The sequence below is a fragment of the Meriones unguiculatus genome, chromosome 20, assembly GCF_030254825.1.
Source record: "Meriones unguiculatus strain TT.TT164.6M chromosome 20, Bangor_MerUng_6.1, whole genome shotgun sequence".
NCBI lineage: Eukaryota > Metazoa > Chordata > Mammalia > Rodentia > Muridae > Meriones > Meriones unguiculatus.
The window spans coordinates 53,855,378-53,883,128 of record NC_083367.1 but is presented as its reverse complement, the minus strand read 5'-3'; the positions used below and the strand labels follow the sequence as shown (position 1 = coordinate 53,883,128).

The 27,751-nt window shown below is 36.4% G+C and overlaps 1 protein-coding gene across 3 annotated transcripts in view; it reads right to left on the bottom strand.

The window, feature by feature from the left end:
• Ascc3 (activating signal cointegrator 1 complex subunit 3) overlaps positions 1 to 27,751 on the bottom strand; it is a 312,592-nt gene that overhangs the window by 196,052 nt on the left and 88,789 nt on the right. For 2 of the 3 annotated variants that reach the window (XM_060373328.1, XM_060373327.1), the window contains exons 12-13: positions 26,355 to 26,531; positions 23,495 to 23,566 (exon numbers count right to left, since the gene is read on the bottom strand). In XM_060373328.1, the coding sequence (XP_060229311.1) occupies positions 23,495 to 23,566; positions 26,355 to 26,531 (249 nt within the window). Of the gene's footprint in view, positions 1 to 6,414; positions 7,412 to 23,494; positions 23,567 to 26,354; positions 26,532 to 27,751 lie in introns of those variants that run through there. The other variant, XM_021652647.2, reaches the window with a different exon arrangement.

Genomic DNA, 27,751 nt, shown 5'->3' with positions numbered 1-27,751 from the left:
TTTATGTAAGAACTGGGAAATAGTAAGAGCTGGAGAGGACAGGGTCTCCACAAGGAGAGCAACAGAACAAGAAAATTTGAACACAGGGAACCTCCCAGATACTCATACTCCAACTAAGGTCTATTCTTGGAGATAGCCTAGAACCCTTGCACAGATGTAGCCCAGGGCAGTTCAGAGTCCAATTGGGTTACATAATAATGTGAAGAGGGACTGCCTCTGACATAATCTGATTGGCCTGCTCTTTGATCACCTCCCTCTGGGGGGGAGCAGCCTTACCAGGCCACAGTAGAGGACAATGCAGCCACTTTTGATGTGAACTGACAGACTAAGATCAGAAAGGAGAGGAGAACCTCCCCTATCAGTGGACTTGGGGAGTGTCATGCATGCAGAGGGAGGAGGGAGGGTGGGACTGGGAGGGGAGGAGGGAGGGGCTTACGGGGGGATGCAGAATGAATAAAGTGTAATTGAGGAAAAATTTAAAAAAAAAAAGGGAAAAAATATTTTAAGAACCTTAAACAACTTTCAAAAGTGGAGGAAAACATGGAGTTCATCAATTTACATGGAGCATGTCTCGCCCCTGGGGGCAATGGTCTCCTGAACCTACTCAGACCTCGGACACCACCACTGCTAGTTCTAGAACTGATGCAAGATGTTCCAACGAGGGGGTTAAGGCTTCTCATAATATTTCCTATAAGCCCACACCTGTTTGTTTATATCCCCCATTTTTATTCATTATTAGCCAGATAGAGCCAAGTAATTGTGGTGATGATACTTGCTTTTTTGCCCAATGCTGGAATGCTAGTGAATTTAGGTATGCCCTGGTTACTCCCATGCCTTGCTGGGTGCCTGTACCCGTTGATGCCCCTCACGCTATGACTCTCTTCAGACAGAAAAGGGATCTTGGAATTACAGCCGCCACTGTTACTGCCATCTCATTGGCTGCTGTTGGAGCTACCACCGTGGCATTAGCCATGAGTCATACTGTGCAGACTGCTCAGACCCTGAATAATCTTTTAGCCAATGTAGCTCATGCCTTAGATGTACAAAAAGGAATTAATGTTCAACTAAAAGGAGGCTTGATGGTGTTCAATCAGAGGATTGACCTCGTGCAGGAGCAAATTGATACCCTATGGCAAATCGCTCAACTTGGCTGTCAATGAAAGTATGCTGGACTTTATGTCACTAGCATACAACATGAGAATTTTTCCTGTGCTGCAAATCTGTCTAAACAATTGTCGAGCTATATTTTAGGTAATTGGACTGGAGAATTCGATACTACAATGGAGCAGCTGAGAGTGGCCATTATCACAGTAAATTCTACCAGAGTGGACACAGGACTAGCCACAGGATTATCACCATGGATTGCTGCAGCCATGAATCATTTGAAGGAATGGGCGGGCATGGGAGCGTTAGCAGGCCTTCTGGTGTTGGTCTCCTTGGTTTGCCTGTGGTGTATATGCAAGATTAGAGTTTCACAACAGTGTAATGCAGCCATGATCATTCAGGCCTTTACAGCCATTGAAGCAGGACAGTCTCCCCAAGCATGGTTGGCTACCATAAAAAGCTAAAATGTTATGCTCAGGATGTGAGGCTAAGCACTGCACTCAGGGTCAGCCACTTTGGACCCAGAGAAGAGCATGTCTGATTGCATGCGGGTTGATGCCCCAGGTCCCGCCTCTGAGAAAAAGGTATCAGACGGGTCTGATGCTCTTTGGGTGGATGACACCTAAATGAACATCAGTACAAAGTCCCAATTTATTTCTAATATCAGAGATCAGACCTCTACTCTTGCCTGATGCGTCTAAAACAAAAAGGGGGAACTGTAGAGAGCTGTGTAATGCCGAGCCTTAAAGATGGAGCTGGTTTCCGCCTTCCACCTTCCCGATGGTGAGTGCTCTCTGTCACAAACAACTCCACATTTGGCTAAGGCTGAGGATCTGGCTTGCTTCCATTTATGTGGACCTATCTGCATTGCCCACGTGGCACGCTGGGGTTGGCTACCCAGAGGCTATATAAGCTGTGGGCTGGCTTTCCCCAGGGTGGGATGATTGTTCAAGGTTCCTGAATAAACTGCATTGAGAAAAAAAAAAAAAAAAAAGAATACTTTCTGTTCTTGCAGAGGATCTAGGTTCTATTTCCAGTACCACATGGTGGCTCACAACTTTCTGTAACACAATTTACAAGTAACCCACGATCCATCTCTGACCTGTATGGGCTCCTTCATGAATATGATGCACATAAATTCACACAGGCATACACACAACCATATATCTTTTTAAAAAGTTACAGGCCAATAGATCAGAATACAGACTTCATAAATAAAGCCACACAATGATTCCTCACTAAGGCACATAAAGCATATATTGGAGAAAGAATAACTTCAATAAATAGTGTTGGTAAATACACATATTCAGAAGAATGAGAATAGACCTTTATCTCCAAAGATATGCAATAAAAAAACAAAAACAAAGACAAAAAGAAACAGCCAAACAAACAGACAAATGCAAGTCAAAATGGATCAAAGACCTAAATGTAAAACTGTAAGTTTTGGAACTACTAGAAGAAAACATAAGCAAAACACTTCATGGCTGGCACAGGCCGGAGTTTTCTGCCTGAGCCCCCAAAAGCAAAGAGAAACAAAAATGAGGATTTTGGATGACATCAGATGAAAACATTTGCAGTGAAAAAGACAATAAATCGAAAGCAGAGATCTATTGCATAATGAAAGAACGTATGAGAGTGCGATTTCCTGCTTGAGGACCATAAGAATATGTAATACTTTAGTACTAAGTAATCTTTTTTGTTTTTTAAATTCAACCATAAAATTCAGTTCCTTTATTTGACAGAGGAATAAAAAGTGAGAGTTTGCTAAGTGAATGGCCTTAAGCAACAATTTTACACAAAATTGTATTCAAAATTCTCCCAAATATGGGTTATATTCAAGAACATGCCTTACAAGCTTGCAGATCTGTGTTTGCATCCTCAGTACCCACATACAGAGATTGGATGTGCTAGCAAGCATCTGTAAGTACCTGCCTTCCTGCAGGAATAAGGGAGGCAGCGTTAGGAGAATCAGCTTGAAAGTCACTGGCCAGGTAGCCTGGAGTACAGAGTGAGGTAGAAACAAGAAAATTTATCTTGAAATTGAAATGGAAGGGAGAGACTGACTTTACACGGGTGACACAGCAAGCACACATACTTGCATTCACATATACACACAAAACAAATAAATAAAAATAAAATAATAAAATCTCCCATCTTTTGAGAGAGGAAGGCCGGAATCTCTGCAGTAAAGTTATAGTATTTACTTAAATTCTCTCTTTGGCTGGGGGTAGGGTACATGACTGTCTATAATCCCAGAACTCAGGAGGTGGGTGGGTGAGGAGGCATAGTTGCACATGAGTGCAAGGTCATATTTAGCTACATAGCAAGTTCACGGCCAAGTCTAGGTTACATGAGACTCTGTCAGCAAACCAAACCAAACCAAACCAAGTAAGAAAAGAGCTAAATTCCCCTTTGAAATGCTTAAATGAAAATTTGTTTAGCCTTTAGTTTTTAAAAACTCTCAAAAAAGCTGGTCAAATATATTTTTAGAAAAAGGTACAAAGAAAATTCTTCCAAAGATCATGTTACATGTTGGCTAATGAGGCCAAAGACAAAGGAAGGAAGAATAGTAGCAACAAGCTGGTTACATTGGCAGGAAGGCATTATGCAATATCAGAATACAGTACTAAGTAATCTAATTAAAAGCAGTTCTAGAAGAAGAAATATAATGGGCACTGAAAAATGATCCAATTATCATTAGTTGCTAAGAAAATACCAGAATAAATTACACTGAAGTATCATCCTACCCACTGAGGTTTCCTTGGGTGAGTCCTTAGGATTTGTTGTTGTTGTTGTTGTTTTGGGTTGTTTAGTTGGATTTTTTCTTTTGGTATAAAATCATATCATCTGCAAGTAAGGATATTTTTATTTCTTCCTTTCCTGTTTATATCCCCTTCTTTCCTTCGATTGGCTTACTGCTGTAGCTACGACTATACATACTATGTTGAACAGGTTTGGTGTAGATATCCTGTCATGTTTCCGAGTTTAATAGACACTTTATTACAGAAAAACTAAGGAAAAAAAAAACAAAAACAAAAAACAAACAAACATAAATAACCCAATTAAAATGAGACAGAAATAAACAGAGTTCTCAAAAGCTGAAACACAAATAGCCGAGAGACACTAAAAAATGTTCAGCATCCTTAGCAAAAAGAGAAAAAAAAACTACTTTGAGATTCATTCTTGTACTAGTCAGAATAGCAAAGATCAATAAAACAAATGACAGTAGATGCTGGCAAGAATGTGGGAAAAGAAGAACATTTATTCACTGCTGGTAGAATAAACTGGTACAACGCCTCTGGAAATCCTTTAAAAAACAAACAAAAACAGATCTACCTCAAGATCCAACTATAGTACTCTTAGGCATACATCCAAAGTATATACCTACATCTGACTACAGAAATGCTATCATGTTGTTGCTGCTCTATTCCTAATGTCCAGAAATTGGAAACAGCCTAGATGTCTACCAACTAATAATACATAATGAAAATGTGGTGTATTTACAAACAAAGAAAATCATTCAATTGTTAAGAAAAATGAAATTATGAAATTTGCAGGTAAATGGATGGAGCCAAAAAAAAAAAAAATCATCTTAAGGTAACCCAGACCTAGAAAGGAAAACACTGTATGCTTTATATGTGAATGGTAGCCTTTAGCTTTAGATATGTGTTTTGTGAAAAAATATTCAAAGAAGTTGAGTTGCTAAACAGAATGGCCTAGACAGAATGAGGGAATCTTTCAAGGAAGGGGAAATAGAATATAGTACACAAAGCGATAAAGGAAAGACTAAAATACAAGAATTCAGTGAGGAAAGGAATGGAGAGGCATAGCAAAGGAGGGACTATGGGTGCAAACTTACTACTGTAGAACCTTCTTAATATATATACATGAAAGAAACTGAAATGTAATTTAACATATAATGGAGGGGCTAATGCTCCAACTAAATACACTATTAGTAAAACTGCCAGTGCAGGAATGGTTTCACATCCTGCTGAATCATTGGCTTAAAGGCATCCCACAGACCCCTCCCCCAACAAAACATTACAGGTTATTGTCAATGCTATCAGTTACCCTCTCACTGGACAGAAAGAACCCATTACTGAAGACACCACTTACTTGTATCATCAAACAAGAAGAAATTGAGTTGGTAGCCAACTAGTAGGTTCACCCGTACTGACTAGTGTTCATTGAGCTGAAAGGTTCATCCTCACAAAAGGGAGGGATAAAGACTAAGTGTCCAGTATCAACTATGGTGATAGATCCATTAGCTATTGAAGATGCCACAAACACTATTTTAGTAAGCTATGTATACTAAAAATTTTGCAAGGTACAAAATCAACCTGCCTACAAGATATACCCACTGGTGCAATAGTGGCACACTGGTTATAGGACTAACCAATCACTTTTTATTGGATTTAAGGCCTTCTCTATGAGATAGAACACATACATGACACTGTTAATGAGGTCAAGAACCTGAGACAAGATGTCACAGGACCAGGGCAAACATACTACTATTATTCTAGGTAAACATGCAATAAAATAACTCTTAGGGTATAAAGTTATACCAGCCAATCATGTATCACTAAACTCTCAGCAGAGCAGCTTCTTCCTATAGCCGATGGTTATTAAAGACCACAAATGGACAACTGATATACAGGGAGTGAGAGACTTTGGAGCACTGAACCCTAAACGGGATATCTACATGAATCCTTTTCCCTCAAGGCTATACAGATCCATGCAGAGAAGAGGCAGAAGGACTGCAAGAGCCAGAGGTGGTGGATGCTCCAAGAAAACATCTTCCAGTGACAACAGGGCTGAAGCACATAAGAACTTAGAGATTGTAACAGCATACACAGGTTCAAGTCAGACAGAATCCCATCAAGGAGAAAGTAAGAAGGAAAAAAGTCCTACCACTAATCAAGAAGCTATTTGAAATTGATACCTGTTGGGAAAGAGAAAATCAGTTTTTCCAACTGAATGACATTGTATATATTAACCGTATTCTAGAGTAGACCCTATGTCCAGGAGTACTTAGTTAACAGAGAAACCACTGAGGAACTGTCCCAGCACTTTTAGGTATTTTATAACATATAGAAATTGGCATAATCAAGATTAATTTTATGCTTTCAAATTACAGATTTATTGAAGAAACATTTTTTTTAAATATTTGACAATCTAGATTGACCTACCAATTTATTTCTTGTAAGATTAAACAATACAAACACATGCTGAGATGGTACAAATGTTAACAAAGTTGTTTCTTCTGCTAGGATCAGTTCCTAGCATCTACTTTCAGCAGCTCAAAACTGTCTATAACTCTAGCTTCAGAGGATCTGATAGTTCCCTCTGGACTCCTTAGACACACACACACACACACACACACACACATACGTACATACCTTCAAAAATAAAAGGCTTGCAATGGCATCCATTTTTTAAGTTAAAATTTTAATACAAGACAGATCACACACTTTTATAAATGACAGAATTTAAAAAATCTCTGTGACAGTCAAATCTTAGATGGAAATCTGGGAAACTTGTTGGAGAGTTGGGGGAAGAATAGAATTACCCAAATAGGACACAAATTCCACAAGAAGACCAAAAGAGCTCATGGGGGCTCACAGAGACTGAACTACCAACCTAAGTGCATGCATGGACTAGTCCTCTGTACTTACGGAACTGACAGACACCTCGGTCTTCATGTTGGGTCCCTTAGCAACTGGAGCGGGAACTGCCACTGACACGGATGTAGTTGCCTGATACTGGATGACTTTCTCCTAGCTGGGCAGCCTTTTCAGGCCTCAGTAAAATAGGACATGCTTAGTCCTGACGAGACATGGAGTGGTCGGAGGGATGGCAAAGAAGGGGAGGGAAGAATGGGGGAAGGGAATGGAAGAGGAGAATGGGGGAATATCTTTCTTCTTTTCTAGCCCAATTTGAACTGTTTTGTTCTGTATAATAATCTGTGTCACTAAACCTAGCCCAACACACTACTTTATCCTTTCCTTGACAGCAAGACAGTTTCATGCAGCACAAAAGGGAGGGATAAAGATTAAGTGTCCAATATCAACTAGATCCATTAGCCATTGAAGATGCCACAAACACTAGCACTACTAAAACTCAATTTCCTCTGCTTATTCTCTGTACGTGAGAAGCATTGTTCCATCCATCGCTTGACTGAGTTGTGTTATCCTCACTGACTCTGATGCAATGCATAGAAATATTCTTCAGATCATGATGATGCACAATAGCTGTCAACTGCTTGAATGTTCCCATGGGGAAATAACAGTCTCTTCAATAAACAGTACTGGGAAAACAAAGGCCACATGTAAAAATAGGAAGTCAGCTACAAAACATTTAGAAAGAGCAAAGACCTGAATTTAAGAGTTAAACCTACACAACTCATAGAGGAAAACAGAAAAGAGAAGGAATTCTCCATGTTCTCAAATTTGGCAATGGTTTCCCAAATATAATAAAAAACATGCAATACAACAAAAATATAAAATTGGACACTAAGTTAACTTCCATGCATCAAAAACACCATCAAGTGAGTAAAAAAGAGCCCACAGAATGGCATAACACATTTGCAAATCATGTGTGTGGTAACAGTTACAAAGACTCAACAAGATGAAAACTCATTTGGGCTTAAAGAAATTGAAAAAAATATTTCTAGAAGGAAGGTATACAGTACAAATGGCCAATAAGCAATGAAAAGATGTTTTGCATCATTATTTCCTGGGATTGGAGATGAAATCAAAAGCTACTTCATAGCAAAACTGGAATAGCTGTACTTTTTCAAAAAAACAGGAATAGGGTCATTAAGGATATGGAGAAATTTTCAGGTCTGATTTGAACTGCACTGTTCTGTTTAACCATGTGTGTCATGAAAACTCTCCAACTGCTATGGAAAACATAAAAGAAACAGTTTTTGTCAAAAGCTTTTGCATTCTTTGATACCTTAAACAGAAATGCCATGAACTGCATTTCCTTCCTAGGTAAATAGCTTTCTATCTGTGTGAAACAAAAGGACCCAAACCAGCTGACTAACACATTTACCCATCACATCCAGAAAAAATAAAAATGCATGTAAAGTTATGTTATCCTCTCAAAAAAGGAACACTATTTACAAAATTAATTGTAATTTGTTTCCATCGCTTTTCACTCAAAATGATTTTATGAATATAAAACATCAAAAATTCTAGGGAAAAACAAAGAAACCAACAATAGTTGACTATGTTTAAATATTTAGCTCCTGTTTATTTTGAATTTTGAGAAAAGTAAGAATTATGTCATCAGGACACAAAATTATATACTTAGCCAAATACTAGCACAGTTTAATTTTATTCAAAGATTTGAATAGTAATGTAGTGAGTAATTCTTAAGATAGTAACTTAAATTACTAAGTATACCTACAAATTGCTTAAGTGACAGGCAGAAACAACTAAAAAGAGAGATTTGGCATAATTTTCTATGAACTAAAAAGGTAGTAAATAATGAGCTTCTTGTACCTGATGTGAAATGTTTGACCAACTGTCAAGAAACCTGTCTACGCCATTTTATAAAGGCAAGAAAATCAGAACAAGTAGCAAGTGTTGTAGTGCCGCTCAGGTCTACACTGCAAGAGCAATGTAATTCAAGTAGCATGAAAGAACACATTCAGATTAGTTGTATCTAAAACAAAATTAATGAAAATATTTGATATAAATTAAATTTGGCTCACTTTTTAGATTAACTAGATAATCTAATACTAAAGTCACAATTTTACATCAATAAATTAACAAATAACCTAATATATTTGACTTTTGAGGCAGAAATATTCTATGCAAATCAATTAAATCTTTAAAAATCTAAAATTTCAAACAAATATAAATAAGCTGGCTTTCCTTTCATATACTATATCAGAAGGCACACATTTAGGCATTGGCAAGATGCACAGAAAGTACAATCTAAAGAACAATGATAAATACTGTCTTAATGCAAGGAAGTTGTAGTGTGAAATAGGGAAAGTGAGGATAACAGCACACACACATATACCAACGATCATAGACACATTCAGGCACACCACATACACACACATAAAAATAAAAAAAAAGATGAAAAGCCTCAAATGACAAAACCCTGTCCCCACCCCACATACATTACATATCTCTGAATGTGTCGTAAGATAATTGAATACACTTCAGAGTAAGAGTGCTGGATGAGTGACATAAAGGGACTTGATAGACTTTCTTTTCCTATCAGTGCACTTCCCTGCATATTATAAGAAGCTATTAATCATCAGACAGCCATACAGTCGGTACTAATGGAAATCTAACACTAGTGCTCCCCATAGGAGGCACTTTCTCTGAAAATGAGAACACGGCACAATTCATAAAGAAACTGCTGTGGATAAAACTGCAAGATTATATATTCTTATAAGCTATGTTTGGAAAAGTGAAAATCTTCTCTTTGTAAAATATAAACTGTTAAAGGGGTTTAAAAATTATTCCTCAAGAGCTTAAATAGTGGAAATAAAAGAACAAGATAGTAACATAAAATAACGTGCGGTACAAATGTTAACTACCATAAAGAAGCTTTGTCAGATGGTATCTTAAAATTAAAAAATGAGATAATTTAACATTTCTGAAAAAAAAAACATTTCTGACAGAAATGAGTAGGAGAAATAATAGTAAAAGTATTGCGCATAATGAAGCATTACAAGTAAGATACGCAGACTATTATATTGTCTCACAGGACCTATTACTGAAGGAGCTTTAGTGTTCAGAGTAGCCGGAATGGGGACAGAATAGGAGCAGGAAGTACAGCTCTGAAACTGCCTAGGAAGTCCTGGAATAACTATTGGTTAATAGGGTTGTGTGGTGGCACACTTCTATATTTTTAGCTTATCATAAGGCTGGGGTCGGATCATGTGAACACTAGGAAATTAAGACTAAACTGGGCAATGTAATAAGAGTTTCAAAAATATAAAATCAGAGGCAGGTGGTGGTGGCACGTGCCTTTAATCCCAGCACTCAGGAGGCAGAGGCAGGCAGAGATCTGAGTTCCAGGCCAGCCTGGTCTACAGAGCTAATTATAGGATATCCAGGGCCACACAAAGAAACCCTGTTTTGAAAAACTAATAAAACCAAAACCAAAACAAAATGTAAAATCAGAAATCTAGGCTAGAGAGATTGCTTAATGGTTAAGAAGCCTGATACTTATGAAGACTTCAGCTTGGATCCTTACAACCCAAACACCAGGCGGTCATGGTCAGTGTTTCTAACTCTAGTGTTTTGGTAGTCTGAGAGGGCACATCTGCAGAACAAGCTGTTAAGGCCAGATCAGTCATCTAGGTGAGATCTAGGTTCAACTGAGAGATTCTTCACATGCACATTCAGGTGCATGTATAAACATGCCACACATACAGGCTCCTACTCGAACATGTTAGAATGGTAGAAGACAAAAAGAAATCTGTAGGAAGTTCCGCTTCTGAAATCTTAGTGTATTTCTGTAACTGTAGCTCCGCAGACACAATGCTTGTGCTGCATGCATGGAGTCCTGGGTTTGCCGCCCGGCACCACAGCACCACAGCACCACACAAACTGTGTGATGGTGCACGCCTGAACTTGGAAAGTGAAGGCAGAGAATCAGAACTTCAAAGCTGGCTATCATGGGTAACTGTGATGGTTATTCTTGGTTGTCAACTTTCCTACATCTGGAAAGAACTAAAATACAGAAATGGAGGGTACACCTGTGAGAGACTGAAGTGAGTGAATTCACTTCTAGTATGGATCTTTGAGGTAGGAAGACACACACCTTTGATCTGGATCTTAAGGCTAGAAGACATAGGCCTTTTCATTTGGATCTTAAGGCGAGAAGACACATGCCTCTAATACAAATCTTGAGGCTGGAAGGAATACTTCTAATATGGGCCAAACCTTCTGCAGGAGGTCTACATAAGGACACAGAAGGAAGATTTTACTATATGCTTGTTTGCCCTTGCCTTGCTAACACATCCATTCCTTCACTGGCACTGGCGCCTACTTCTTTGGGAGTCCAGCATATATAGAATACCAGCTGAGACACCTAGCTTTGTGGGACTAGAGTCTTAGACTTTCCATTCAAAGCTACCCATTGTTGGATTAGCTGGACTGCAAGCTGTAAGTCATTCCACTAAATACCTTCTGTCTGTCTGTCTGTCTGTCTGTCTCTCTATCTATCTGTCTATCTATTTCAAATAAATTACAGGATAAATTTTGTACATGTGTATATGAATATAAGATTCCTTCCATAAATTCTGTGACTCTAGAGAACTCTAATCAGTATTCAAAGATAACTGGGGCCACAAGAAAACTTATAACAAAACAAACAAACAAACAACACCTTTACATAATCTCTTATTTTCATGATCATCAGGAAATTCTGCCTATACAAAAACAAAATAAAAACAACAACTACAAAACAAACAAACAAACAAAAAACACCATTTTACAAAAGGCAGAGGATTTATGGTAAACGTCTGATAATCACCTTCAGCGATGGTGTTTGGAAGGCTGAAAAGCAGAGTGTCTTAACCAACATAATTTTTCAAATTCCTGATTAGGAGGCCCATGTGTTAAAGCCTGTTACCAGGTTTTTTGTTCATTACTGTGGTTGTCCTTTTGGTTTGTTTTTTATTATCAGTGAGGTAGGATACAAAACAGATACTAATTACCAATAATTCAAATAATTTTTCATTTCAAAAATCAATCATCACTGTTTTGATTATGGAGGATGAAGAGCAACTGTTTTTCAAGTAATTGTGCAAAGCAAAATGGAAATGTAAAACTATTCAAAATAAAAACACAAGGGAAGACATTAATCTATTGTGTCTTTGTAAAAACATGCACAAACAACCCTGTTTGAACACTGCATGTAACTTCAGTTTGGAAGTTTATGTTAGTAAAGCAGGGGTTTTACACATTTTCTAGGATGAGAGTACAAAAACATTTTGTCACAACCACAGAGGAAAGAGTGCATAATGACTGGTGAATTTAACAGCACTCCAGGGAGAATTAGCAATACGGGTCTTGTTCTTCGTTTATCTTGGCTAAACACAAGCATTTCTCAGTACTGAAAACAAACCTCAAACAGCTAATGGACTGTATTAGAAAAATCAATTTTCTTTAAGAGTCAAGTGCAAGGTTTAAAATGCAACTAATAAATTTACAATTAAAGTATAACCATTAAAATAAAATTTCAAAATAATATACGAGAAAAATTTCTTTTATGGTGGTGATATTCCCTTGGCCTTCATATTAACTAAATATTGATCTTTATCCAAAAGGAAAGCTAATATGTTTCCAACTTTTAATTCCAAGGTCTTCATCATAAAGTCTATGTAAGCGACTGCTAAATTAATGATATAATGGAAAAATAAAAAAAATCTCAATTTTTGTCCTCTTTAATTTAAGAAGCATACACAATAAATTATAGTTTATTTTATATAGTGATTGCATACAGACATATTAAGAAATTCTGAGCCTATGGACAGAAAAGAAAAAGTTCTAAGCAAATGATTGTAATGCTAATTAAAGACCAAAATACAGATACTGTAAGTACTAAAAACTTGACATACAAATTGGAGATTGAGTCCCTATCAATGATATGTAACACTCAACAGAAGTGGAAATAGAGAACTTTCAAAAGTAGAGTCTAGGAAATGCTTTCTTCAGATTTTCTTACAGTTCAAACATAGCATGCTTTAAAAAAAAAAAAAGATTAAGGAGAACTATCTTTAATATTCATACAATGAAAAAGTATTTTTAGGAATCTTACCTATAGGATAATCTTGCCTTAATGGTAACACCCCATGAGATCAGGAGAAACAAAGAAAGCTTCATTCTAAACCATACACAATTAAGTATTTTAAATGATTTGGTCTGACAGAAAGTCATCAAGAATCAGAGGTGCTCGTATGTGGAGAATAAAAACATTCACAGGCAAAATAGTCACTGCTGAATTCCATTATGAAAGTTAGCACAATAGAATTTGTTTTGCTTTTCTATGAATAAACATGAGAAACAATGTTAAGAAACAAGAACTAAAGGGATTGCTCAGTAAGCTGTGCATGCAACAGAGACCAAGTTCTGATGTCCAGCATCTACGTAAAAAGCCAGTAAAGGCATGGCTGACAACTCCTCTAATAGCTCGGGGTAGGCAGTAATGGAGTGGTGGAAAAGCATTAATTACTTTGCCTGAAATTAATTCTGAAAGTTATGGGGGGGGGGGGGAGTTTGACCTGGACAGTAAACCTAGCCAAATCTTTACTGCCAAGGTCTCAAAAGTGCAATGTACAACGATTGAGAAAGCCACCTGATGGCAGTCTCTTTGGTCACATGCATGCACGCACACGCACACACACAAACATACACATAGCCCACAAAATCATTCTCTTCAGACAGAAAAATCATCTAGTTATTACTCAATTTTAAAACACTTTTTTTTTTTTTAACTCAAAAGCAATTGTAAACAATGAAGGAAAAGAAGGTGAGATGAACATATAGTAGAAATAAAGACTGGTGTTTAGTTTTAACCCAAGGCTGAAGTTCTTGGGTCCTATTTAACAAAGTCTTTTCTTCTGTCAAATAGGGGTAGATTTTAATAAGAAGCTAGTAAATAAGAATGTGATTTTCTCCTGAAAGTTTGATGAGAAAAAAATTACTTATTAAGTATATTATAATTGGAGAAAGTTCCTAATTTGTCTTCCTATCATTGTAACGAAGTTTGTATAAAAAGAAAATCTCAATAGAATTAAGGTATCAATTACTTCCCCATTCTGCACGTTACACAGGAGGGGGGAATTATTAACAGGAATGATAAAGCTGTACTTGCATTTGGTAACACAGAGAGAAGCTTACAAATGAGACGTTTCATTAATTTGAGCAGATGGATCAAAATTAAAGGCTGAATCGCCAACTTTTAATTTCCCAGTAGCCAAGAAGAGCTTGAAGTCTTGCAGAGTAGAAATGCTGAAAATCAACAGGAAAAGGTTTTCTCCATCTGTCAGCACACATGCCCGAGTGGAACACAACTGCCTCCTACTGTTGTAAATGCCTTTAAAGCAAAGCTACACATAAAGTCTATTAAGTACATGAATGCACATGTTTAGATGTCTGGAGTACTCTGACCCACAGAACAGTGCATGGACAGGGAGTGTCAGCATGGCTTCTGAACATGGGACTTTTCAACTCTAATTTACTTCAAACAGAAAAATTTAAGATGAAAATGTTATTTAGCAGGAAAACTCTTTGTTGCCTGAGAATCATTGACCTTAAAAAAAGACTCAGTTTCAATCTTCTTAATACTGATCTGAAAAATAACTGCTCTAATAATATCAAAGTATTGAGAGAAACCAAGCCAACAGACAGTCACAGAAATGAAACAAGTCAGATGGATTCACTAAAGCGTTGTTACTTACTTTTGTTTTAAACTACAAAGTGAGGGAGGTCTGAGGTAGACCCAGAAAAGTTCAATTAGTTATCTTGCACTAGAAAAGACTGGGTTACCTATTTATTACTACTATATACTAACCGGTAAGTTACATTTAAAGGGAAAAATAGAATTAAAATGGATGTTTCCTTACTAATAAAGCAAAGCATATCCATCGAATATGTAGCTGGCTGTTCAACGGTAATGTGTTCATGTCAAAGTTCCAGGAGCAAATCTTACAATCTAGCTAGACAACTAGCACTGATCCATCAATCAATCCACAAGTCCACAATTTATTACGTTCACATGCACAATGAAAATTTTAGGTAAAAGACTCTTAGGGGGAAAAAAAGCACTTACAGTTAGACTTTTCAATCAACAGAAATGATTAAAGATTTAGTGTTTGTCCACTTTATAAAAAAGGCAGACAGATACAAACTTATGTATTTAAAATTATCATTTGGGACTTCATACAAAGACAGTTGTAGACAACAGAGAATGTAATTCCAACCTTAATCATGAGTGAAAAACAATTCAACAACTCTAGTGAGCTTCTTTGATGACCTGAAAGCACGGATGCAACACTATCGTTAAGGTAGCTCTTAAAGAAAAAAGAACCTTCAAAGACCAAAAGCCCCTGGAAAGAAATCTGTACACAAGTCAGACTTTCAGAGACTAAAATGACAAACCAAATATTGTAATGTAATCAATCAAGGATTGCTGAACTTGTTAAGATTGCTAACTCTAACTTCCAAAAACACAAAACTCTTGCTTTCTAAATACCCACAGCAACTGTCAGTGCTAGCCGCACTGCAGAGGCATTCAGCAGAATGTTGCTACCTAAGCTAATCATTATAGATTAACTTACAAACACAAAAATTAAGTGGACAAATCCTTTAAAAACATGGATACAATGGAAGATTTGCTTTGGACACTGTCCCCATAGGTAATCATATAGCATAGGAAACACAAAGAAGTGAAAAGAATGGAGCTCTCCAGTTACACTACAAAAGAACTCTAAGCTGTATTATGACTGGTTTAATGTAAGAACCTACAATCTTCCCATGAGAATGTTTATAATATGAAAGAATTGGCTTAGGCTTGTAACACTACCAATACTAAAGGCAAATGTTAGCCAGCAGGGAAAGTTCCAATGCATTCCTATTTCTGATCTTCCCTATACCACTAACATACTGTCTATAGGGACAAGAAAATTAATCGCAAACAACCTGCATTTATGACAAAGTTCTTGAAGATGACAATACATGTCACAGTCAATCTTTCTACACAGAACCTATCCTATCAGAACAAACATCTCTCTCTATATATTTATATATACATATACATTATATAAGTATATATATACGTATATACTTATACATGATATATATGTGTGTGAATAGATACATATACACACACACACATATACACATACACATGACAAAGGACCACAAGATCATAGGTTGAAACAAAAAAAGTGGGGAGGAAGCATTTTTCTAATTAAAAGTAAGTGCATGTCCAAACCAAAGTCTACAATTGCTGTAAGCATTTCATGATGAGGAAACACTTGTCAACAAGAGAAAAAAAGTCACTAATATAATACCATTTTGCATTATATGATAAAATTGAAATAAAATTATGTGGCAAACACACTGTCTCAATCTTATATCAAACTATACTGTCAACATAATTTAGAAGAAATTTCATTAGTTTTTAAGCTTCTCGATCTTTTAAGCTCTCAGGTCTGTGATGATCACTATGTGTTTCTATTTGCTTAGAAATAGAGACATGTGGCATTTGTTCTGATTCTGTTTCAGGGATTGAGCTAAGCAAAAATTTAAGAATGAAAGCAGCAACAAAATAAACAGATATATGATAACTAGAATTATTATGTATTAATATATAATATATTAAAATTAACATAATACAGAATATTAATATAACCATATAATATAATGATATAATATTAATATAGACTATATAATTAAATAAGCACCATATTTAATAATAGAAAGCTGAAAATATTTTCTAAAGAACAAGGGAGAAATAATTAGTAATTGAATAATTAGCTAAAGAGCTAACTAGCTTAATAGCTTTGACAATTAATTGCACAGTCAAACTGACTAGATTTAGAATCACCTGGATTCACACAACTAGAAACGTCTAAGTGTGATTGCAAAGATGTTTAAACTATGGTGGGAAGGTCTATCCCAAAAGTGGGAGGAACTGTCCTATAAACGACAGTTCACTGAATAAAAGGAGAAAAAGGAGAAAGCCAGACCTAGATGGAAACATGAATAAACCAAATCATTTCAACAGCCACAGTCACCTTTGATGATATTATGGACTGTATTCCTTCGAGCTATGGACAAAAATAAATCCATTTCTCCTTAAGTTACATTTCATTTGGTATTCTATCTCATGCAGCTGAGACATTAAGTAATATAGTAACGATGAAGAATGTTACCAACAGAAATTCCCGTATTCCATCCATGGTGCTATCCTTTTCTAGCTACCTTGTGAAGCTGTTTAACCCGTCTAAGGTTCATTTTTCCTTGTATCAAAAGGCACATGTCAGATTAAAAAGTCTAAGTAGATTCACATGGCATCTGAAAATTAGATCTGGAATAGACTTTTTATTTTCTCTGCCAAACAGACAATGAAGCTGTGAAAACCATGTAGATACATTTAAAATCTTTTATTTATTAATCAAAACAGGGAATATAAAACTATACGACTTAATAACTGATTGTAGCTAATAACAAAATGAAAACTGCAAGTGACAAATGACTAGTAGAAGGTGAGGAGATGGTGAGTCACACAAAGGTACTTTATGTTATTTTTGTCTATTGTAAAGGGTGTTGTTTCCCTAATTCCTTTCTCAGCCCTTTTTTTTCTTTCATATACAGGAGAGCACTCCCTGGCAAGTCAGGATCCTGCAGACCCCACCTGCCCAGCTAGACTTTATTCCTTCCAGAACTTGTACACATCAGTGCTTGGATGCCCTCTGGGGAAGAAGCAGACCCCAGGTCCCTGACTGACAATCCTCAGAGAACATTTTCAGCTAGACACAAGTGTGAAAAGTCAACTTAGATTTCACACGTTTGTGAAGAAGTGACTGTCATGGATGTCATGACATAAACACCAAAGGTGGATAGGTAATTCTTGTCTCCAGTGTCTCCCTTCACAGTGTACAGCCTCATTTCCCAGGGTCCTTGTTTCTTAGAATCTTCAGCACCAGGTAACCTAATGTCTTCCCTGTGGTATCCCAGCAAATCTCTTCCTTTTAGTTAGGCACTAACTAGCTCATGTGGATTTACTAAAATATGAACCTGTCCCCAATAAGTTTTGCTTTGAGAAGTAAAGCAGTGAGTGAACTGATACGGAAACAAAGTAGCTGGCAGTGAGAGCTCATCTGTAATGACTGCACATCTCCAACCAACAGCCATTCTTTATAAAACATGATTTGTAAGGAGACACCTTAGCCCCTATTAGTGTGTGAGAACTATGCTAAAATGATTAAAAAAAATCCTAGTCTCCTTCAAAGTACATTTTTTAAAAATTTTATTCAACAAAGGAAAAGTAACCTTCGTCGTTTCTAGACGTGAGACTGCATTTTTTTTTGCAAAGAACTATTCTGAATTAATGATCATATTGTAAATTACCACTAACAAACACTGTTGTGAATATAAACATGGTTTTGTTTTGGTCCCAAGTGTGGGATGTGGGACTGATTCAGATGGTCCCCAGCAGCAGACTGTTTGCCTCATGTGGGCTCTGAGAGGAACTCTTTGCCAGCTGCAGATACTTTAAATCTGAGGACTCTGGAGGAAGAATAAATGTCAGAGCCCAGTAAGTTTGGAGAAGAAAAAACAATTCTACCCCTGCTTCCCCCTTGCTGCTCCTGATTGCTGTTGATGCAGTTTGACTAGCAGAAGTTAGAAATCTCCTGAAACACGGATTGGACTGACTCCAAGGAACCTGATAACCCTAACCAGCAGGAAGCAGCTAAGAGAACTGCGTCCCCTCTCCCACTAACCCTTTCTCTCTCCTACCTGATGTTGGGTGTGGAAAGGGATTGGGGTAGAGTAGGGAGAAAAATAAAATAAAATAAATGTAAATAAAAGTGTTTTTAAAAAAGTATGCCAACAAAATACATCTGAAAAACAACCATAAACTTAATAACTATATCCTAGAAAAATAAATGGGCCTTAAAATGGCTGGAGTACTGGGAATAAGAGCATTACTTAGATCACTTAAACAACTGCACATGTTTATGGGCATGTTTATATATAGAAAAATGTACTTATACACCTCTCTAAAAAAGAATGTCCTGCAAAAATGTCAATAAGTGTCTGTACCAATTATCTGGCCAGAAAGTGCTAACTATAATAGAAAAGAAAAAAAAATTACTTTAATTTATTTAATTCGAGGGTAAATGTTCTAGTTTTATCTCTGTTGCTGTGATAAAACACTAAAGAAAAGCAACTTGGGAAGGGAAGGGTGTATCTGGTTTATGCATTCCGGGTCACAAGGGTCACAATCCATCACTGAGGATCAGCAACTATGATAGAAGCCATAGTGGAAGACTGCTCACTCCCTGGTTCACTCATTCGTTCAGGTAATTTGTCTATTTCACAGTATCATGTTTACATTTTTACCTCTATTATTTAAAACATTATTTAAGCCTTTTTGTTTATAACGGAATCTGTCATATACTGATGATAGATTCTTGTGTTGGAAGAACCATGCACAATTAAAAGTCCCCATGTAAAATTTTACTAATGCACAAGCTCTAAACAGATGCAGACCTAGAGCAGCCAATAAATCAAATGACAAAAGTACCCCAATTATGTTTTTTTCAGGACCTCATTTTCATCTGTCAACTATGCATAACTGTAAATACTTCATAAGAAGCTGAGAGAATTTAATAAATGTTAAGACAATGCTATCACTTCTAGATATTGAGATCTAGAAAACATATTAATTTAAAATAACAAGTTTAATTTTCCAATTAAAAGTAGTAGAAGTTTTTATTATTAAAAATAGAGAAATGATGATGCATTCAGTCAGTACAGAGATTATATAACATGTAGGTGACCCTGTATTAGATCCCCAGAAATGGGGAGGCTATACCTGTGATTCAGCACTTAGGAGGTAATGGAAAGGAGAATCAGAAATGCAAGGGTGTCCTTAACTATATGAGCCCTTGTCTCAAAACAATACAATGCAAAATAGGGTAATAAATAAGGAAATGAGGACCACAACGTAAAGTGAGCAAACTAAGTTTAAACAATCATTGTAACCGCATTCTTAAGACCAATCACATTCTATTAAGATTAGCAGAAACTGGGAGGGAATGAGGGATCGGGACACGGCTGGGATACAGAGTTAATAAAATGTAACTGATAAAAAAATAAAATAAGAAAAGAAAAGCAAACTTTGAAACACTCTTTGAAAAAGACATGTTCCAAGGGTGTTCACTGTGGCACTGATCCCTCTTCTCAGGTCTAGGTTAGTTTTGACTTGTCTCATATACAGTGGCTGAGTTATGATTCAGCCTTGGAATAAAGGATTCCTTCTGTACAAAAAAAGTATATTTTTCTTGCAACAGAACAAGAGCTTTGCAGAAAACCATAACCACTCAAATCAGCAGAGTTGAAGAGCCCAATAGCAATGGATACAGCTATAAAATATTACAGCACCTAAGGCTAAGGGAACACTGGAGAAGAGGGGGCAGAAAGACTGTAAGAGCCAGAGGACCAGGGAGTTTGCTGTGAGGTTGTATCTCATAGTAATATCAGAAGCTATACCAAAAAAAGCTTTACTGACGTGACTGCCTAAACATGAGCTGAACAGGTACAACACCAACAGACACACAAAAATGGACAGGTAAACCCACTAGGCCTCACCACTACATAAGAACCACGGGCAAGTAATGAAAGCTGAGAGTGGAAAAAAGTCTTCCTCGGGGAAGAACATATTAACTGACATCTAAAAGCATACAAACAAGTAACATTTTACAGACAGAATGGGTTTTATTTAGGAGAACTTATGTATATACATATACATATATTAACAACTAATGAAAAAGGAAGCCGCAACTTTGAAAAAGAGCAAGGAGGTATTTATGGGAGGGGTTGGGATAAAGAAAGGAAAGACAGATATGTTGTAATTATATTATAATTTCACAAACTTTTGTGAAGGTTTTAAAATTGTGAAAAGCTACAAGTTGAGACATTAAAGTATTTTCAAAAAATTAGTAAGGTATTTCTTCATTACACATTCTTAACAATGATTTTGAGCTCTCTAATAAAATACGTCATTGACTAGATATGGTGAGCCTCTTAAAAAATAAAAACCCCAATAAAAAAATAAAAAAGTTCAAAAGAAACAGCAAATAGCCTTTGCTTAAAAGGCAAACACTGTCTAAATAAATAAACTGAACTCCTTCAGTAAAATCCCCATCTGGGTGTGGACAGGCACACATGAAATCCTAACATACAGGAAGCTGAGTTTGAGGCCAGCCAGGACTACATGGAGAAACATGCTTTTAAAACCAAACAAAATAAAAGTAATTTACCAAAAAGACAACAACAACAAAAAGAGATAATGGTTAACTCTTATATAAACAGTATTATCATTCCATTTTTTCATTAAAGAATTTTTGGACAATGAAGATATTAATAAGAACATGACTGCTTAACTTCACATCCCCCACCCCGACCCACCAGGGATGGATCTCAGTGTCTCAAAGGCACTGGTCATGTGATCTGCCATTGAGCCACACCCCAGACCCAAAATGCTGAACTTCCAAAGAAAATTAAACAATACAAAATTTATTAAATACTTTTCAAATAGGCTTCATGAAAACAGTAACAATAACATCATGAAATCCTTAACAATATATAAAAATATGAATTAGAACTGAGTTTTGTCCCGATGGTGAGTGCTCTCTGTCACAAACAACTCCACATTTGGCTAAGGCTGAGGATCTGGCTTGCTTTCATGTATGTGGACCTATCTGCATTGCCCACGTGGCACGCTGGGGTTGGCTACCCAGAAGCTATTTAAGCTGTGGGCTGGCTTTCCCCAGGGTCAGATGATTGTTCAAGGTTCCTGAATAAACTGCATTGAAAAAAAAAAAAAACAACTGAGTTTTGAGGTTTGTGCTTTTTAAAAAGATGAAATAGTGGGAGCAGATGCATGCTAGATTGGCAGAAGCAGGTAAGTGAGCTTCCTAGAGGCAGCCCTCTTCTTCTGCATGGCTCACAAATAGGTATTTCCCTGGTGTACACATGGCCCCAAGGATTTTGCCTTAAGACTGTTCATTGTTGCTATACTGCCTTCCCATGCGTGTCTCATATATCTGGCAGAGACCCTCACTACTTATTGCTTCACTCTGTTGGGCCAATTTCCTGCAGATTAATTTGAAGCTGTACCTTCGTAGTGCTGTTTAAACAAATTGATGATTTTATAACCCCTGATGATGATTTCTGAATTAAGAATTTCAGAACCCCTGATTAAGAATTTCTGGTTGATTCAAGTAATTAGTGTAATATGGACCTCCATGTCAAGCACTTGATTTATACCAAGAGGTAAAACAAGATTGAAATAAATTAATAATCAAGGAAATAAATTCATTCTAGGTTTAGTCCAAGGATAAGGCCCAAGTGTATACCACAATGAGAAAAGACTGTATGAGTATAGAAATAAAGAATACAGAGTTAGCTATACAAGACAGGACAGACACCTCTTTCTTAGAAAACCCATGACATAAAAAACTCGCTTTGAACACATAATGTACTTTTGAAATAAGGTAGAAGTTCAGCTTTGAACTCTTAACAAGCAATTAGATAAATTCACTGCTTTAAACCTATAATAAACAAAGTATCTGCTTAGATATTAGGATCAATAGTCCTACTGTACTTTCCTTTTACGTAATGATTATATTTATTTTTTTAATGATGTGATTTTTTTCCATACATAGAGAACCTTTGTATTAGAGAGTATAAAAACTCAAGACAGAATTAAATATTTGTTGAGGCCACCCACTTCATCCAAAACTGTATCTGTCTATTTAATTGTCTGTATATGTTGTTTATATGTATGTATGTATGTATTTATATATGTATGATTACTTATATGTGGATGAATGGTATCTTTGGGATCTCCCTAGTTTTGTCTACTGTTTGTGCTTTGTCTAACAAATATATGTTTTTGCATGCCTCTAACTTTAGCAAGTTTAGTAAGTGATAAGCAGTCTAGAGCGTTTTGTAGGCCTTCTTAAATAAGCAAAGGTCAGATGAAAAGGGAGGAGGATCTCCCATATCAGTGGACTTGGACAGGGGCATGGGAGGAGATAAGGGAGGGAAGGTGGAATTGGAAGGGGATGATGGAGGGAGCTAGAGCTGGAATACAAGTGAATAAACTGTAATTAATATAAAAAATAAAAATTAAAAAAAAAATTAGGACTCTACCTTACAGCAAGCCACTGTTCGCTGTTAAGCCATTAAGTTAAAAGGACCTAAGGTTTTTCTTTTAACAACCCTTACATTTACAACAAAAAATTGTCAGCCTGAAAGATTAAGAGTTAAAGTATAAAGATGACCATCAGTTGGTCATCACCTAAGCTACGACCTATCTTGGTTCACCCTGTTGTTGGAGCTGGTCTCTAGCAAGTAAAAGAAACAGAAATGTAAAAGCTAAACTTTTTTTCTTGAATACTTAATAAAATGTCAAACAAAATACCATGACCTATCAATATCAGGATAGCAACATCACATAAGAATATTTATGTGACTCAAATAGTTAACCATTAGACTAAGCAATTAGGAAATCAAACTTAAACCCAAAATACAGGGAAACTTTGAAGTGAAGATTGAGAACTCTACAATTTTTCATGAAGCATTTCCTAAAAGCAATATAATAAACTGTGTACCTGGTGTCCAGCCTTTACTTGTTTCAAAACACTTTCATAGCAGACTTCATCCATGTTATTCAACTGCTGCATCTTAATATTAAAACATAAAAATTATAAAGTTAGACAAGAAAATTTTAAACTACACATGAAACTTTGTCAATTATCTTACAAAAATCTATACAAGCAACAAATAAAAAATAAAATGAAAATAAAAATAACTATCTAACATAGAACAAACAAATAAAAAATACAAATAAAGTACCTTAACCATAGTTTCAGAGTACAAAGAATGCTAAGTTTTAAAAGGTAGTGTCTGTGTGGGTAATGGTTACAAAAACATTTGCATACAAGAAAAACACCTCTGCAACAAAGATAAAAGTTACCTTAGAGTAAAGGGCTGGAAAAAATGTTTTCCAATAAAAACGGACATGAGAAGCAAGCTGGTAGTAGCTATTCTAATATCTACTAAAATAGACTTTCAACCAAAATTAATCAAAAGAGATGGGAAAGGGCATTTCATACTCAAAGAAAAAAAATCTACCAGGATGATGTCTTAATCTGAATGTGTACACCCCAAATACAAGGGTATCCACATTTGTAAAAGATTACTGTGTCATTACTAAATCACACAAAAACAGCAGACTTCAGCATCCCTCTCTCACCGATGGATAGATCATCCAAACAGAAACTAAACAGAAATAATGAAACCAAACAACATTTTTAGTCAATTGGACCTAACAGATATCTACAGAACATTCCATCCAAACATAAAAGCTACCTCCTTCTCAGCACCTCATGGAACCTTCTCCAAAACTGACCATATACTCTGTCACAAAGCTAGTCCCAAGAGAGATAAGAAAATTGAAATAACAGCTTGTATTCTACCAGACCATCATGGATTAAAGCTGGCCTTCAACAAAAGATACAACAGAATGCCTACAAACTCATGGAAACTGAACATCTCTCTACTCGGAGGGTGGGAGGGGGATAAAGAAATTAAAGACTTTCTAGAATTCAATGAAAATGAAGGCTCAGCGTACTCAAACTTTTTTGTTTTGTTCTGTTTTCTGTTGGTTTTTTGAGACAGGGTTTCTCTGTGTAACAGCTCTAGCTATCCTGGAAACTCACATACCCAAACTTACGGGACACAATGAAAGAAGTGCTATGAGGAAAGTTCCCAGCACTAAGTGCCTTTATAAACAAATTGGAGAGAACTGATAGTAGCAATTTAAAAGTACACCTGAAATCTCTAAAACAAAAAGAAGCAAGCACATCCAAGAAGACAAGAGGCATAACTGTCTTCTGAGAGGCTTCACCCAGCAGTGGACTGAAACAAATGCTGGGAGTCGCATCCAAACATGCGGAAGAGCTCAGGGAGACTTGTGGAAGTGTGGGGGGTGGGGTGGGGGGTGGGGGGAATAAAAGGACAAGGAGGGGACAAGAACTCCACAAGAAGACCCACAGAGACAACTGACCAAAGCTCACAGGCGCTTACAGAGACTGAGCATGTATGTTCTGGAGCTGGGACCCCTACACATATGTAACCGATGGGCAGCATGCTCTTCATGTGGCATGGGAGCCACATGAAAGGTATCACTGGGATTTTCTCTGGCATGTATATATGGGTGTAGCATGTGCGTATGTTAGCAAGTTCGTGCATGTACATTTTGTGCACATGCACGTATGAGGTTGACACTAGGTGTCTTCGTAGATTACTCTCCACTGAATATACTCAGTCAGGATCTCTCACTTGAATCCAGAGCTCATACTAGTCTAACTAGGCAGCTTGCTTGGTCTACCTTCTGTCTCCGCCTCCCGTGTGACTGAATGACAGGCAGGAGACCAGGTTGACCTGGTATTTTGGTGGTTGCTAGACTGAAGATTGCAGCAAGGCCTTTACTCACTGAGCCATGTGTCCATCCATAATACCTCAAGCTAAACCATGCAGCCACTGCACATTATTTGCTACAATAATAATAACTGAATATTGGAGTCAGAGAAATGGTTTGGTGGTTGAGATCATGGACTGTTCTTGTTGAAGACATAGTTTGGTTCTCAGCACCCATGTCAGCAACACGGTAACTCTAGCTTCAGGGTGATGAGACAATCCTGGCCCGATCAGGCAACCAGAATTCATATGCATATAATTAAATATTAAAAAAAAACTTTTACTGAGTGTTCATACAAAATTTTAACAGTTATAAGGCAAAATGGCTGTTTTACTAATAAACTTTTTCTTTAGAAAATAAAATTAATGAAAGGGAAAGTTTAGCCCAATATTATACAACTTGAATTTCTTCTTTTTTAGAAAAGAGGTCAAAAGGACTGGGAAAATTATCCCAAAGCTATTTCTTCTGAAGAGGAATATGAGTTAAACAGAATAATTTTTAAGTAAAGTTTTATTTACATTATTATAAAACTGTAGTAAGCACATAAACAGTGCAAATGCATATAGTGGTACCATTAAAGGTATGACTCTTTTTAAAGCACTATGTAGAATGTTAGAAAAATACTTTATATACACAATTAAAACATATTTTCTTAAGCACAACTCTACCCCTGTTGGATGGCACCATGAAATTACTTTTCAATTGCATACGAAAGCCTTATTCCTTATTTTAAATAAACAGTATATCAAAATATATATTACTTATTTAGAGTTTTAATTATTTCATAATACATTTCAACTAAATCAAAAATAACTGTGAAATTTTTAAGAACTAAAAATAGAAAATACATGTTGCAAATATTGTAAGCTACCATAAAACATTTCCTACCATCACCAGGAGAAGTGTGGTGGTTGGTATTTAATCCCAATATCCAACAAGACAATTAAAAGTATTTCTTATAAATGTAGAATTATCAAATGAGCTCTTACCTTATTAGCACTTTTAATCCCTAAGAATGTCTGTCCAAGAGGTACAGGTCGAAAGCGGCCATCAAAGTAGAAAAGTCCAATGAAGGGGTTAACATGCAAAAATGTGGCAACATCAAGGTAGTTAGGCAAGGTTGCAGACAATCCGAGAATTCTTATCATACTCTGTGTGGATTCAACCTGTATGGGAATGCGCATGGGAAGTGATTCAATGAAACAGATTTATGTAAATTGACCAAAAGAACCATCACATATCCTATCACTACAAGCTACCAAAAACTATCATGCAGTAAATAGATATGAGGTCAGATGTCAACAAAAGGTCTTATCATCTACAACTGTAGACATGAGAGATGTAGGCCCTTGGTATGTGACTCAGTGGTGGAACATTTGTCTAGCATGTGTAAGATCATGGACTTATTTACATGCACTCAACCTCTATATTCTTTATTTACTTTCACTAAAAATCCTGGAACTGACATTAAATAGGTGTAGGAGCTTTATAACAATGAGATAAATACAATAAATTTCAAAAACTGGGGCTAGAACCTTAGTTCCCTGATAGAGGGCTGGCTTAATGTGCACCAGGCTTTGAGTTTGATCCTCATTATTACCTAAATAAAAATTCCCCAAACTTAAATAAGGGTGAATTCTGATTGTATTATGTGTAAAATAAAAACTAAAGGATGACCAAAAATTCCACAGACTTAATAATTAAGATACATCACTATGTTGTTATGATATCATTTATCAAAGTCAAATTGATAATTTTTTTTCAGTTTTGGAGATACACTGAAATAAGCAAAGCAGGCCATTCCATATGGAGACCTTCATAGTTCTAGCCACCTACACGTGTGATTGCATAACCCCTGATAATGAGGTGATGCATACCTCCACCTACAGAGACTACCGGAAGCATAAATGTGAGGATCAAAAACAGATGGAGCTGGGTGAAAACTGTTGGATACACATACAAAAAAAGAAATCATATCTGAGTTTAGTTTCATTAAAGAAATCTTATATAAAACATCAAAACCCAAAATCAAATTTTATCCCAATTAAAGGATTCCAAACAATATGAACCAATCACAAAGAGTGGTGAATCATACATTCATTGCTGAATACTACAAAAATCTTGTTTTGCAGATTCTTCTTTATCTTTATCCCAGGAATTAAGGAGTTAACTTTCTTGCGGGGGACAGGATGTGTGTGTGAGAACAGTGATGACAACAGAGCCTAAGGCTTTTTACAGCAAACTTTCATGAGAGCCACCTATTTAAGTTTGCAGTCACTCTCCCCTGCTGAAAAGTTAAGAAGCAGTATTAGTTTAACAGTGCTAAATGAAACAATTTATAATTTCTTTATTTTATTTTTTAACTTATAATTTCTTAATTATTTAT